The following is a 16,589-nucleotide window of genomic DNA, read 5'->3' as shown; positions in this document are numbered from 1 at the left end:
ATGAATATAATCATTAGAAACAGAATATGCCAGAAATCACAATTTGCCTAACAGCACACTTTGGCCAAGACGGTAGTATGACAATACTGTATGTAGACACATTCTGACACCTGGTGGTGACTTGGGACTCTACACCGTGGGTTAAAACGACATAACCCAGAATATCTACATGCTAAACTAAGAGAAGGAAGTCATTAACACTGCCAGCGAGATTAGTTATTTTAAGAGTTTAAAGACTATATGCTTTACAAGTTATAACGTATACATTTTTTAATGGAAATATCCATAATCTGTTTAAAGGGCTTGATATAGGTCTTTCCGTCTTAAAGCTCCTTTACAATAATAATTTACCCTTATGCCAAATTGTTAAATTGTCTGCATTTACGAGAAACAATAATAAAGCATAAACAAAGTATCAACCTATGATTGTGTTGTGGTGGGGTTCAGGCGCACAGGGGAGCCCTCAGTTCCCCTGAGAGGACGTTTCTTCAGGTTCTTGGTCTATCACTCCCCAAGAATAGGAGAGGAGACCACAGCACAGTGCGCTCATAAAAGTAAATGCCAGACTCAAAAGTGTTTGTAGAAAGTGGTTTACTTAGGCAGAGAGAAAAAGGAGGAGAGAGAAAGAAACAGCTAGCTCTCACAGTGAGAGAAGGAAAAACTGCTCTAACACAGAGAAGGGTTCCCAGAGAGGGCAAATCAGAGAAGGAAAACTCCTTTCACATTGAGTGAGAGAATCCAGAAAGATGGAATCCAGGAGAGGAAAGCAGCTCCCACAGTGAGTGGTAGGGAATTGAGAGAGAGAGAGATGGAGTTAAGGAGAGGAAAAGCAGCTTCCACACTGGGAGGAAGGGGACCCCAGAAGGGAAATCCAGGAGGGGAAAGAGATCTCCCACCATGTGGGAGAGGATTCCAGAGAGGTGGAAATCCAGTGTGGGTGAAGGAGAGGGGCATTTATCCTGGGAGAAATTCCCACCTCCCGAAGTTCCTTTGGCCAATGAAAGGGGTTCCTTTAAACTTCCACTGGGGTGACTGACTCTTAGTTTCTTCCCGTGCCTGCAAAATTTAAACATAAACCATTAAATCTCCCGAATGGGGAGAGATGGGAGCGGGGCATGGCACTGGGAAGCTCTTGCTCTTAAAACTACGCCCCCTTGTGGACCTGGAAAGAGAACACATTCCCTCAATTGCATTATATGAGCGGTCACCCCTATAGTCCCATTCCCATGCCTGACACAGTGCTTACTGTGTATCACAGGTGTTCAGTAAATATTTGTTGACCCCCCAAAAAACCTGCAATGTAATTAAATAAAACAAATTGAAACATTATGTCCTTAGACTTTATACTACCCTTCAAACTTACATAGGTTCTTTGGTTTATTAACATGATAGTTTCAAATACAAGAAGGGGCTTGTGTTTGTCTACATAGTAATTAACTACATAGCCTTTCAAAATACAGGTGCCAGGCCTACCCCAGCTTGCCCAGTCAATATTCTGATTCAGTAGATATGAGGTGGGCAATGCATGTGCATTTTGAAAAGATTCCACCAGTGATTCTATTTCATATCCCTCATCAGGAATGATCGATTTAACTTAATAAAATGTTTAGTTTGCATTACCCAAATACACCCTGTTAAAGTATAACTAACAGTATACTAAGGAGGGGTAGAAGAAAATCCCTAAATCAAATTTTGCCAAAATTTTCCTATGTTGATGGTGTGAGTTTAAATTGTTTCAACTCTGATAGAGTTCATCACAAATGCACATATCCTCTGACCACCCAGTCATGGAATCACTGTTTGTAAAAAAAAAAAAAAAAAAAAAAAAACAACAACAGAAGACTGGAAACAATTCATTTGTGCATCAGTATGGGACTGCTTAAAGACATGATATATACCTATGGTAGAATAGTGTGCAGAGAAAATAAAATAATTAAAAAGTAGTAAAACTATTTATGCAACTGTTTTCTAAGCATCTGGCCTTTTTGCAATTTATCTTCCTTCAATAAGGAGATAAATTCTACGGAGTAAGAACAGAAATCTGGCTCTTTCCAGAGCAAAACATCATTTTGTCACAAAGAACTGCCTGAGAGTGGGTAATTTATAAAGGAAAGAGGTTTAACTGACTCACAGTTCAGCATGGCTGGGGAGGGCTCAGGAAATTTACAATTAAGGCAGAAGGAAAGGAAACCAAGGCACCTTCTTCACAATGTGGCAGAAAGAAGAAGTACTGAATGAAGGGGGAAGAGCCCCTTATGAAACCATCAGGTCTTGTGAGAACTCACTATCATGAGAACAGCATGGGGAAAACTGCCACCATGATTCAATTACCTCCACCTGATTTCTCCCTTGACACATGGGGATTAGGGGAATTATAATTCAAGATGAGATTTGGGTGGGGACACAAAGCTGAACCATATCAGTCATCTACATGCCTAGTAAACAGAGCAGACAGATGTTTTTTCAATTAACGTCTGACCATCAGCAGAATAAATAGTTTGTCATAGAGTCCCTGTCAAAAGTTGACACATGTTCCTATAGAGGAACATGTGATGAGCACTTCTCACTCATTTTCAATGAAGGATTCTTATCAGAAGGGGAGAAAGGATTTGTAATCTTGGAAAGAAATGGCCTGAAACCAATTGCTCAAAATACAGTAGACCCACCTTACCCACGGGGATATGTTCCAAGATGGCCAGTGGATGCCTGAAACCTTGGATAGTACCAAACCCTATATATACTGTTTTTTTTCCTATACATACATACCTATGATAAAGTTTAATTTATAAAGTAGGCATAGTAAGAGATTAACAACAATAACTAATAATAAACCAGAATAGAGCCAGGTGCAATGGCTCATGTCCATAATCCAAGCTACTTGAGAGGGTGAGGTGGGAGGATTGTTTGAGGCCAGGAGTTTAAACCAGCCTAGGCAACATGGCGAGACCTGCCTCTAATTTTTTTTTTTTTCATTAGCAGGTTACAAAGGCACATGCCTGTATAGTGCTAGCTACTCAGGAGGTTGTGGTGATAACATTATATGAACTGTGGAATACGAGGCTGCAGTGAGTTATGACCACACCACTGCATTCCAGCCTGGGCAACAGAGCAAGACCCAAATAAGCAAGCAATAAAATAGAGTAATTGGGAGAGATTAGTTCTTACCATAGATCTTAACAACCTCAACATACAATTTTTTTCCTTACTTAGTCAAGAACTCAACTTTTCAATTAAAAGACGCAATTCCTGGCATCTCCTTGGCATATGTGAATTGCCAGCATCATTACTCTTGCACTTTGGGGCCATTATTAAGTAAAATGAGTCACCTGAACACAAGCACTGTGATACCACAACGATTGATCTGAAAATCGGGCCACTACAAGTGACTAATAGGCGGTAGCATATATATGTGGATACAGTTGACAAAGCGAGGATTCAGGTCCCAAGTGGCAGGATGGCTGGAGATATCACCATGCTCACTCAGAAGGCTGCATCATTTAAAACTGATAAATTATTGGCTGGGTGAAGTAATCCCAGCACTTTGGGAGGCCAAGGTGGGCAGATCACCTGAGGTAAGGAGGTCAAGACCAGCCTGGCCAACATGGTGAAACCCATCTCTACTAATAATACAAAAAAAAAAAATTAGTTAGGCATGCACCTGTAATCCCAGCTACTCAGGAGGCTGAGGCAAGAGAATTGCTTGATACCAGGAGGCAGAGGATGCAGTGTGCCGAGATCAAGCCATGGGCTCCAGCCTGGGCTACAACAGTGAACCTCCATCTCAAAAAGATTGAATGGTTTATTTCTGGAATTTTCCAGTTAGCATATTTGGACCATGATAGGTCACAGGTAAGAGTGAAACCTTAAAAAACCAAACCATCCATAAAGGGGGACTACTGTACAGAATATTTTTGAAGCCTCAAGTTTTACATTTAAAAATCCCTACATGGCTGGGCGTGGTGGCTCGTGCCTATAATCCCAACGCTTTGGGAGGTTGAGGTAGGAGAACTGCCTGAGCCCAGGAGTTCAAAACCAGCTGGGGCAACACTAGGAGAACCTGTCTCTTAAAAACAAACAAACAAACAAAAAACAGCCAGGTGTGGTGGAACCCATCTGCAGTCCCAGTTACTCAAGAGGCTAAGAAAGGAAGATCACTTGAGCCCCAAGGCACGAGATTACAGTAAGCTATGATCATGATCAGATCACTGTACTCTGGCCTGAGTAACAGAGCAAGACCCTATCTCTAAAAAATAAAAATAAATTTAAAAAAAAGATGTAGGGAATATGGAAGCATTCTCTCAAATTATCTGGGCTTATGATTTATTTTAAACAAAATCATCAGAAAGCTGTGGGCTACACAGCTCTCAATAACTGAGATATAATTGACCTTTTTACTGTATAATGATCTACTATATTATTCCCCAAATGTTTTACATGCTTAATTTTATCACTCCAAAAATAAGTGAAACCACATCTCCTCCCCACAGTAAGCTTCATGCCATAATGTTTTGGTATCTCTTCTAAGTGTATGAAGGTAGTCAAAGCACTGAGTAAGTTCATGATTGACCTCAGGTGAAAGAGATACCCAAAAAGTGCTTGATTACACTAAAAATTATTAACTATCAGTTGGAATTTAATTAATCTAGAAAACTCTCTATTAATATTAGAACAGTGTATTTTAGCATTTAAAACTAGGAAACATTCCAAACTAGAAATCTCTATAATTAAACTGATTGCTCTAAGGTTAATCAAATTAGTACTGTCAAGATAATGTTAAGCAGTAATGCCCCTTTTTAAATGAAAAGTATATTACACAATAATTTGATATTCTAATGAAGGTGCTTTAGAGGACAGCATAATCATACATTATGAAATAATTCACACAAATAATTTGTTTATCCAAGGACTGTGAAAATGAACAGAATGACTTAACTCACCATGCTGCGTCAAGTATTCCACAATATTCCATACTATTCCTGGAATGCCATTTTCGGTGAGCCCCTGCTGTTCAAGTTCTTGGAGACTGACTCCAAATAATTTCTGATAGGTGAAATCCTTCTGTTCATTTAATGGCACTGCCACTATCTTTTTCATGTCTTCTTTCAGCCGAACTGCTGCTTTACTTTGCTTAAAAGAGCGTAAGAAAAAAGAGCAGTCAGTCATATTTACCACAGGAGGTTGCATGGTTACAACAGAAACACCTGAATTAAAATGTGTTTGAAGATGAATAGTTGTGGTCTTCACTTATTTTTACTTCAAATCAAATCAAAATCTCCAACATCTCTCACATGTTGCTCAGATATAATGGTTAAAAAGAGTGAAAAGCAATGAGAAACCTAAAGCCACAACTGAAGTATGTAGCTAAGGGAGGGAGCAATACACTGCAGTATCTAAGATATATTACTACAGTAACCAAGGGGTGTGACTCAGCAGCACCTGGTTAACAGGAAAATAAAACGTTTATAAGAACAGTGAAACGCCACGCAGATCCTGAAATAATGAGATGTTTCCAAAGATTATAATTTGTCCGGGTGTCATTTTAAGGTAGCTTTAAGTTAAAGTGTCAGAAGAAAACATTACAATGATCATTCTACATGCACAATGACCATTATGGTTCCCTGATTTCATTACATATATAAATATCTCAGTAGTCTTTTGGAACTTAATATCAACTCAGTTCTTACTGAGGTTCAAAATGCCCTCAAATCTTTGAAACAACTACATTTAGGGAGTCATAATTTTAAAATTTTCAACGAGATTGTATTATATATATTATAAATAAAAATGAAACTTAGATTCAATTACATCGAGTTACTAACACAATGAAAAATTCATAAAAGTTTGTTTCTTCCTTGTAATAAAAATCTACATCCAAACAAAGAGAAATATTTTAAAGCATGTGTCTTATATAAATGTTATATATGTTAATAAATCTAAACACTGAAAAGAGAGACAGTAAAACGTGAAAAGTTTCATTTGGGGACAGGGGCAGCAGAAATAAAGGAAACTTCCACTTTTTGAGAATGAATGTTAGCAACTAACCAATGTGTAAATACTATTAAATGACTTGAATCACTATCATTCAGTCACTAAAGAATCCTAAGAGTAGAAACATTATATTCAATCTAGAGTTGAGGAAACAAAAACCAGAGTTAAGTAATTTGGTAAAAGTCAGAGAACTAGAAAGAGACAGTTTCACCTTGCTCTTGGTCCGCGCTCCTCTCCTTAATTTATAATACATTTATATTAATGTTATAGTGCAGTTTATGTACAATTATAGTAATAAACTGATAAATGCTGTGATATAAGACAATTACAAGTTAATTCTACAATCTTTATTTTGAGTAGGATACTTGTCATATCAATTTGATTTTAAATTGTATAATCTACAGAATTAGGTCAAATTTTACTAACATAACTGCATCTTTTATAGGTCATATTTGAAAGCCAGATTTCTCTAGTGAAAATTTAGCTAATGTGCTTCCTTCAGGAGCTCTTGTAAGGCAGGCCTCATGGTGACGGAATCTCTCAGCAGTTGCTTGTCTATAAAGGATTTCATTTCTCCTTCTCTTATGAAGCTTAGTTTGGCTGGATATGAAATTCTGGGTTGAAAACTCTTTTTTTTAAGGATGATGAATATTTGCCTCCACTGTCTTCTGGCTTGCAAGCTTTCTGCCAAGAGATTCACTGTAAATCTGATGGGCTTCCCTTTGTGGGTAACCCAACCTTTCTCTCTGACTGCCCTTGGCATTTTTTCCTTCACTTCAACCCTGGTGAATCTATTATGTGCCTTGGGGTTGCTCTTCTCAAGGAATATATTTGTGGTGTTCTCTGTATTTCCTAAATTTGAATGTTGGCCTGCCTTGCTAGGTTGGGGAAGTTCTTCTAGATAATATCCTGAAGATTGTTTTCCAACTTGGTTTCATTCTCCCTATCACTTTCAGGTACACCGATCAAACGTAGATTTGGTCTTTTCACATAATCCCATATTTCCTGGAACCTTTGTTCATTACTTTTGACTCTTTATTCTCTAATCTTGCCCTTTCATTTTATTTATGTAAAGTTACAATATGGTTTAATATCCATTAATATTAAATAAGTCATGAGGTAGCCACTATGGAATAGCAGCAGTATGGGCAAAAACCGTGATCTCTGTTACCAAGGAAATTTTTATTTTGTTAATTAAGTCAAACTTGTAACAGTTAATAATTTCTTCTTCTTGTAGGTTTATAAATGTATCAACCTCCTTCAACTGAATCCATGGGAAGTTTCAACCAGGTATGTCTGGTGAGCAAGCAGCTAAAAAATAACCAGTAATAACAAAACTTTAAAAAAAAAATCTTAAGTGTAGCATTAAAAACAGCTGACAGTGAAGTTAAATTATATAAATTTTATCTTATCTTCTTACATAGAGCATACAGCACAGTGGTTTAGAGAATATACTGTGGAACAAACTGGATCAAATCCCACTCTTACTCTTATTAGCTATAATCTTGCATAAGTCATACAACCTCTGTGTGCCTCAATTTCCTCATCTATAAAATGGGAATACCAAGAGTTTCTATGTCATATAAATGTATGAGGTAGAAATGTGTACACTGACGTAAAGGAGTAAGAACAGTGCCTGGCACACTCATTGAGTACTGATTGTCATAATCCTTTTCTTTCTCCTTCTCTTCCTTCTAGGAATTATTATTCTGATTTCTTCTTAAAGTAATGGAGAGCTAATTAATCATTCCTGTGGTAAACATTTCTATAAAAGTTACTTTTTAAAATGGTAAACATGGTTGAGACATGTTTGATTGCTTAATATTCTGATGACCTAATTACTATTCTCCGTACATCTCTAATTTTCTAAAATCTGTATGACCTTTGAATGATGAAGAAAAAATAACTTTATATGTAGCCTTCACAATTCCTTGATTTATTCCTAGAAATTCACAAGGTTTTCTTAGAAATTCTGTCTTTATTTGAGTTTAAAACCTTGAATTAATGTTTCTTAAGTGAATAGCCCCTGCTCTTCATTCTCTGTCTTGGTTAGAATTGCAGACAGGATGCTACATCTTTCTAAAAAGGGAACTAGCAGTCTTGGCAGTGGGGCTTAGAAAGGTTTCACGTTAGAGACATAATTAACCTCATACACTTTGAAGTAACCGCAAATTAAACTACCTGTTTACTCAAAATAGAGCCATACTATTTAACTTATTTATGTGTAATCACAGGAATAGAGACAGATCTGATTATTATTTCTAATTAGTAATCTAATTCAGGCTAATACCTTAAAGAAAAACAAATATTAGTTAAAAAACAATGACACACAATAATAAAGGAAGAGTCGATTATTGTTTTTAATTGGTTAATTTAGGTTAACACTTTTAAAAAAGTAAACTTTTTTTAAAAAAAAAACACAATGAAACATACTAGCTATATTTTCAGAGACATCCAAATTAATCCTTCATGTGACCATAGATACTTATGGTCAAAATTCTGCTCATCTTAGTTGGAGAAGGAGTCACGTAACAGAAATCAATAATGAGATGTTTCTACTACTTTGTATCTATATTATTAAAAAATATACAACAGCTTACACAAATAAAAAAATATCCTTTTCAGTAAGAAACATTCAATAGTCTCCTAGTCATGGAAAAGTAACTGTAGAAATTTTTAAAAAGCATTAATAATTAAGTCCATCTAAACTAAAATTATTCTGTACTCAAATAGAATCATATCACTATCAATTTGTAAATTTGAATACCTTCAGAGTTTAAGCCTCCCTTCAAATGAACATCTTACCTTGCTCGCCTTAACAGAAACTAAAACAATAACAAACGTTACTAAGTAAGGTATTGGGAGTCTACCTTAACGGTTTGAACTTTTGTTTGCATATAAATTCCCATGCATCACTTGAGTGTGAAGAATGGACCATCTGGAGAATATTCATAGGTAGGGGTGTGGTGTGTGTGTGTGTGTAAAACCATATAGGTTCCCACATAACAAAGACAACCAGAGAACCTTAAGGTTTTACTTTTAGAATAATCCTTAGGGGCCTTCTAATTCTTACCCCATTGCCCTAGTAGTAACAAAATCAGGACCTAAAAAATTGTGATTCAGTCAAAAAGGGCTGTGCCTAGAGCCTGGATCTCCTCAGATCTCCTGAGTTTTATACCAGAATACTTTTATATAATTAAGTATTGGTGATCTTGTGGATGTCTTTATTTTTGTTGGAAAATAGGATAGTTAACAAAATGCACTGATTGTAGTAAATATTTGTTGGTTTGGGGACACTTAGTCTCCATTTGTCCTTTTTCCAAATAACAAATCCTGACTGTGTTTTGGGGAATGATTGCATGTACACTGTGAACAGCATTGATAAAAATACTATTCAAAATGATTGCCTTGCCTCTAGCAAAGACAGCTTAGTCTCCTGACCAGGTGAATCAGATAGCTTCTTCTGCAAACCACTGAAGCTTGAGTGGCTTATCATAAAGACAGAAAATGGGTACTACTGTAGTGCTCTAACAAGATGGGTAAACAGCATTTACCACCTGCATCACTGTAGCTACGATATGGTCCCTCATCTGCTCTTTCTGACACTGGTCCTTCTTCCACTGTTCATTCCATTTGGTAAGCTGCTCTAGTAACCTTCTAGCAAAGTTTCTTTGTGCTGAAATTAGCCAGAACTCATTTCTATTCTGTAAACACACACACACTACTGTCTATGCCAGTCAGGGCTGCCAATGCTTCAAATGGCTTCACTCATTAAATCCTGTAATAAAGAAACCCTAGTAAGGAAGATACTTTTGTGATTCCCACTTTACAAAAGGCACAGAGAAGCCAGTAAAGTGCACCAATTTGATGCAGCCAGGAGTCACACTCAAACAAGCTGAGTCTAGGGGCCACAGTCTTAACACTGTCTCCAAATGGAAAGTGGTATGAATAAAAATCACATGCTGTAAAGATAAGTGTGCTTGCTAGAAATGAGAAACAAATTCCATATGCTTATAGCAGAAAAAAAAATAGTTATTTACGTGTTTCATGGTCTCTTTAATACAAAGTAAGATATGTTCAGAAGCAATATCAATAATTATTATATTAGGACCTGAATAAAGAAGGCTTTAATCAATATAGTAAATAGGACAAATTTCAGAAGCCTTCAGTTTTTATAATAGTTGACATGTAGTAGGGACTGATTGTATCACAGACACTGTTGTACATTGGTTAAAATTAATGTTTTGAAAATAAACAATGGGGAAAGGACCCCCTATTCAATAAATGGTGCTGGGAAAACTGGCTATCCATATGCAGAAGAATGAAACTGGACCCCTACCTTTCACCATATACAAAAATTAACTCGAAATGAATTGAAGACTTAGGTGTAAGACTTCAAACTATAAAAATCCTGGAAGAAACCCTAGGAAACATCCTTGCAGACATCAGTCTAGGCAAAGAACTTATGACAAAGTCTTCAAAAGCAAATGCAAGGAAACAAAAAAATAATAATAATGGGGACCTAATTAAACTAAAGAGCTTTTGCACAGCAAAAGAAACTATCAACAGAGTAAACAGACAGCCTACAGAACGCAAGGAAATATTTGCAAACTATGCATCCTAGAAAGGGCTAATACCTAGAATCAATAAAGTATTTACATCCATGAACAAGAATACAACACATGGGAAGAGGACAGGAACAGTCACTTCCTAAAAGGAGACATATAAGCAGCCAACAAACATGAAAAGATGCTCAACATCACTCATCATTAGAAAAACAGAAATCAAAACCACAATGAGATCCCATCTCACACCAGTCAGAACAGCCAAAATTAAAAAGTCAAAAAATAGCAGATGTTGTAGGGGTTACAGAGAAAAGGGTACATTTATGAGACATTTATCACCACCTGCAGAGGTCTGTCCTGCAGACCCTGACTTAACAACAGATGAATGAATGTACTGTCACAACATTACAAATCAAATGGGCTGGGATGATCACTGGCTGCTTTCAGAGGGTGAACTGCAGCCAGTCAACCAAGACCCCCTGTACATCCAGGGGTTTTATTCAGAGGTTCTAAGTTAACACACTTGTGAATAATTAGCATGGTTAAAAGAATGGTTTTACAAATGATAAAAGTTTTAGATTTTGGGCCCAGAGTAAACACTATTAACAGGTAATTCCCCTTTGATCTTCCCCTGGGAGGACCATCCAGCACAAAGTTTACATGAGTAAACAGAGTATAGACAAAAAGATGTGGGGTAAACAGATTTAAACTGGGAATGCCTTTTATCTTATAGGGAAGATAAAAGTCCCTAACAAAATGGACTGACTGCCTTTGGCCTGTCTCAGTAAAACCTTATGGCCTTCCAAAAAGTTTGAGACTTAATCTATAACTTTCCCTAATATTTTGATAATATTTTGCCAGGCACCACAAGTGAATCTCAACACATTTATATGCTGTTGGTAGGAATGTAAATTAGTTTATCCCCTGTGGAAAGCAGTTTAGAAATTTCTCAAAGACATAAAAATAGAACTAACATTTAACCCAGCAATCCTATTACTGGGTAGTATACACCAAAGGAAAATAAATCAGCTGGCCATAGTGGCTCACACCTGTAATCCCAGCACTTTGGGAGGCTGAGGAAGTTGAATCACCTGAGTTCAGAAGTTTGAGACCAGCCTGGCCAACATGGCAAAACCCCAACTCCAATAAAAATACAGAAATTAGCCAGGCATGGTGGCAGGTGCCTGTAATCCCGGCTACTTGGTAGGCTGGGGCAGGAGAATCACTTGAACCTGGGAGGCAGAGGTTGCAGTGAGCTAAGATAACGCCACTGCACTCCAGCCTGGACGACAGTGCAAGACTGTGTTTCAAAAAAAAAAAAAAAGAAGAAATAAAGAAAAGAAATCATCCTAACAAAAAGACATCTGTGCTCATATGTTTATTGCAACACTGTTCATAATATCAAAGACATGAAATGAATTTGGGTGCCCATGAGTGGTAGATTGGTTAAAGAAAATGTGGTACACATAAACCATGGAATACAACACAGCCATAAAAAAGAATAAATCATGTTCTTTACAGCAACATGCATGTATCTGGAGGCCAGTATCCTAAGCAAACTAATGCAGAAATGCAGAAACAGAAAACCAAATACAGTATGTTCTCACATATAGTGGGAGTGAAATATTGGGCACACAAAAAAGGAGAAGTGAGGGAGGGGCAAAAGTGCTTAAAAAGTTCCTATTGAGTACTCTGTTCACTGTTTGGGTGAGAGAATCAATAGAAGCCCAAATTTCAGCATCACATAATATACCCTTATAACAAACCTGCACATGTACCCTGAATCTAAAATTTAAAGACAAAAAGTAAAAAAAAAAAATAATGACTCTAGGTCTCAAAACCACCTTACCAGTATATACTTTTAGCTATTTCCATTGGAATAAGAAAATTAAGGTACACCGCCAAAAAACAAACAAGAAAAGAGAAAACTGGGGTGCAAAGAAAAAGATACTTGCCCAAATTTACATGGTGATATGGTTTACCTATCTGTCCCTGCCCAAATCTCATGTGTAATTGTAATCCTCAATGTTGGAGGAAGGGCTAGGTGGGAGGTGATTGGATCATGGGGAGCTTTTCTCCCTTGCCCTTCTAGTGATAGCGAGTCTTCACGAGATCTGGTTGTTTAAAAGTATGCAGCACCTCCTCCTTTCCTCTCTTCCTCTTTCTCCAGCCACATAAGATATGCTTGTGTTTCCTTTGCCTTCACAATGATTTTAAGTTTCCTGAGGTCTCCCCAGCCTTGTATCCTCTATAGTCTGCAAAACTGTGAGCCATTTAAATGTCTTTTCTTTATAAATTATCCAGTCTCAGGTAGTTCTTTATAGCAATGTGAGAATAGACTAATACAGCAAATTTGGTACCTAGGAGTGGGAGTTGCTATAAAGATTCCTCAAAATGTGGAAGCAGCTTTAGAAGTGGGTAATGGTCAGAGGCTGGAACAGTTTGGAGGGCTCAGAAGAAGAAAGGAAGATGAGGGAAAGTTTGGAACTTCCTAGAGACTTGTTGAATGGTTGTGATCAAAATGCTGAAGTCCAGGCTGAGGAGGTCTCAGATGGGGGTGAGGAACTTATTGGGGACTGGGGTAAAGGTTATTCTTGTTATACTTCAGCAAAGAAAGTGGCAGCATTTTGCCCTGCTCTAGGCATCTGTGAGAGTTTGAACTTATGAGAGATGATTTAGGGTATCTGGTGGAAGAAATTTCAAAGCAGCAAAGCACTCAAGATTTGACCTGTCTGCTTCTCACAGTGTATGGTCATATGCATGAGTAAAGACATTATCTGAAACTGGAACTTATATTTATTAATAAAAGGAAAACAGAGTATAAAGTTTGGAAAATTTGCAGCCTGACCATGTGATAGAAAAGAAAAACCATTTTCTAGGGAAGAATTCAATCCAGCTGCAGAAATTTGCGTAAGTAAAGAGGAAACCAGTGTTAATAGCCAAGACAATGGGAAAATGCCTCAAAGCCATCTCAGAAACCTTCACAGCAGCCCCTCCCATCACAGGGTTGGAGGCCTAGGAGGGAATAATGGTTTCCTGGGCCAGGAGCCGTGTTGTTCTGCTTAACCTCAGGACACTGCTCCCTGTGTTCCAATCACTCCAGCTCCAGCCATGGCTAAAAGGGCCCCAGATACATCTCAGGCCACTGCTCCAGAGGGTGCAGGCCATAAGTCCTGGTGACTTTCACATGGTATTAAGTCTGTGGGTGCAAAGTGGGCAAAAGTTAAGGCTTAGGAGCCTCCACCTAGATTTCAGAGGATGCATGAAAACGCCTGAATGTCCAGGCAGAAGTCTGCTTCAGGGGTGGAGCCCTCATGGAAAGCCTTTATTAGGGCAATGCACAGGGGAAATGTGGGATTGGAGCCCCCACACAAGAGTCCCCACTGGGACACTGCCTAGCAGAGCTGTGAAAGGAGGATCACCATCTTCCAGGACCCAGAATGGTAGATCCACTGACAGCTTGCATCTTATGCCTAGAAAAGCTGCAGGGACTCAATGTCACCCCAGGAAAGCAGCTGAGGAGGCAGTACCCTATAGAGCCATAAGAGCAGAGATACCCAAGACTGTGGGAGCCCACCCCTTGCATCAGTGTGGCCTAGATGTAAGACATGGAGCCACAGGAGATTATTTTGGAGCTTTAAGATTTAATGACTGCCCTGCTGGGTTTCAAACTTGCACAGGGCTTGCAGTCCCTTTGTTTGGGCTGATTAATCCCTTTTGGAACAGATGCATTTACCTAATACCTGTACCCCATTATATCTTGGAAGAAACTAACTTGGTAAAAAAAAACAAAACAAAACAAAAACTTGGTTTTGATTTTACAAGCTCATAGGTAGAAGGAGCTTGCCTTGTCTCAGATGAGACTTTGGACTGGACTTTTGAGTCAATGCTGAAATGAGTTGAGACGTGGGGGAATATTGAGAAGCAATGATTGTATTTTGTAACGTTAGAAGGACACAACATTTTGGAGGGGCCAGGTACAGAATGGTATAATTTGGATTTGAGTCACCATCCACATCTCATGTCAAATTGTAATCTCCAATATTGGAGGAGGGACCTTGTGGGAGGTAATTGGACCAGGGAGGTGAATAGTAAAATGAGTCTGTTCTCACAAGATCTGGTTGTTTAAAAGTGTGTAGCACCTCCCTCTTTCCTCTATTCTTCCTTTTCTGGCCATGTAAGATGAGTCTGCTTCCCCTTCACCTTCCACTATGACTGTAAGTTTCCTGAAGCCTCCCCAGCCATGCTTTCTATACAGCCTGTGGAAGCAGGGACAAGTAAACCTCTTTTCTTTACAAATTACCCAGTCTCAAGTAGTTCTTTATAGCAACATGAGAACAGACTAATACACATGGCCAGTAAGGTTTACAGCCGGAACGTAATCCCAGATCCTTAAGTCTCCAGTGTTTGAGCTTTTAATAATGGCACACTATGGTATTGCCAGAACCTTTAATATTGGCAGCTCTGGGAGGGCCCAAGGGGGCCAACATTACCTGCATGTAGTTCTGTTTAATTTAATACAAAATCCAATTTTAGACTACTGAAATCATTGGCCTGTATTTCCTTATGGGAATCCTCCACAAATTTAAAGCCCATATATTTAAAGTACTTTAAAGGATATTCAGATTACGTTGCTGGTTAAATTCAGAACCATGTGCTTCAAGACTCTTTGGAACTAGAGCTAGGGGTAATAAATCTAACAAGGAATGTATAAGATAGAAAGCCACCCCATCACCGAATAAAAGTAGTGCAAGGAAAGTATAAGGTGATCCTGAGATGTCTTGTTCCAGGAAGCAATAAAAAAATGCTCAAGGCCTAAGGGGGCACATCCAGAATATCTACGGGCCAGTGTTAATGGAATCCCACTGGCCAAATTTAGGACGGTTAGAGCGCCAAGAGTAACCACTGTAAATAATAACATATTTAGTTAACCTTAACATATTTAATACACGAATAACATAGCATCTTAAAAATCCCTGAATCTGTAATAAGTGAGAGAAAAGGGTAAAAAAGTTAAGGTCTTCTTTACAGAAGAATGCTGCAGTTAGATGTAAAAGGAATGACAATTAGAAAACCACCATTTTTCTCAGAAATCACTTATTAAATAATGTAAGCAAGGATAATCAGCGGCTGCCAAAACATCAAAAGAAAGATTGTTGGAGAATAAGGTTTTCATAGTGTCAAAAAAATTACCCCACAGATTATAGTCTCATCACAAAGAAAAAATTAGCTATTACAGTTATATCTGCCTATAATCACCTTAACTCTTTACCCAAAAGATCCAATTTATCATCCCTAGTCATGAGAGGACTTGCCATCATGTGTTCCTGATGTGATACATTATAATGAACACATAATTTGTCAAGTATTCTTGGTAAAAATGTTTAAGGTGATGCTCACTAGCTTGTAAATCTAACTTCTAGTTTACAGAAAATACAGAAGCTAGAAGCACAAGTTAAGAGACTGTGAAAAAAGAAACAAATCCAGGAAGGACATTCTAACACAGTATCAGCCTGGACTATTCAAAACATCAGTGTCATGAGGGAAAGACTGATTCTAGGTTTAAAATAAGTTAAAATATACAACCTTCAAATGTAATATATGAATCTTGATTGTTTCTCCATTTGTTAAAGAAAAATATGGATACATGTCATTATGCATTTTACCAAATTCACAGAATGCATAACACAAAACAGGGAAACCTAGTATAAACTATGAGATCTACTTAATAATAATGTATCAATATTGGCTCATCAATTGTAACAAATGTACCACGCCAATGCAAGATGTTAATAACAGAAGAAACTGGGAAGTAAGGACAAAGAATTATGTGGGAACTCTGTACGTTTTAGTCATTTTCTGTAAACCTAAAACTGCTCAAAATATAACATCTACTCGTTTTTAAAAGCAAAAATAGGCCAGGTGTGGTGGCTCATGCCTGTAATACCAGCATTTTGGGTGGCCAAGGCAAAAGGATCACTTGGGGCAAGGAGTTTGAGACCTTTATATAGACATAACTGACATCAAAAAAGGGGC

General features: G+C 37.8%; 1 protein-coding gene across 6 annotated transcripts in view; it reads right to left on the bottom strand.

Moving 5' to 3' along the window:
* FAM13A (family with sequence similarity 13 member A) overlaps positions 1–16,589 on the bottom strand; it is a 393,400-nt gene that overhangs the window by 302,645 nt on the left and 74,166 nt on the right. For all 6 annotated transcript variants that reach the window (XM_032239626.1, XM_032239624.1, XM_032239629.1 and 3 more), the window contains one exon: positions 4,938–5,127. In XM_032239626.1, the coding sequence (XP_032095517.1) occupies positions 4,938–5,094 (157 nt within the window). In that variant the 5' untranslated portion in view covers positions 5,095–5,127. The remainder of the gene's footprint in view (positions 1–4,937; positions 5,128–16,589) is intronic.

This window comes from Sapajus apella, unplaced genomic scaffold (genome assembly GCF_009761245.1).
Source record: "Sapajus apella isolate SASKATOON/1434 unplaced genomic scaffold, GSC_monkey_1.0 scaffold45, whole genome shotgun sequence".
In the NCBI taxonomy this organism is placed as follows: domain Eukaryota; kingdom Metazoa; phylum Chordata; class Mammalia; order Primates; family Cebidae; genus Sapajus; species Sapajus apella.
The sequence above is the reverse complement of the archived record's forward strand: the minus strand, read 5'-3'. Positions and strand labels throughout refer to the sequence as shown.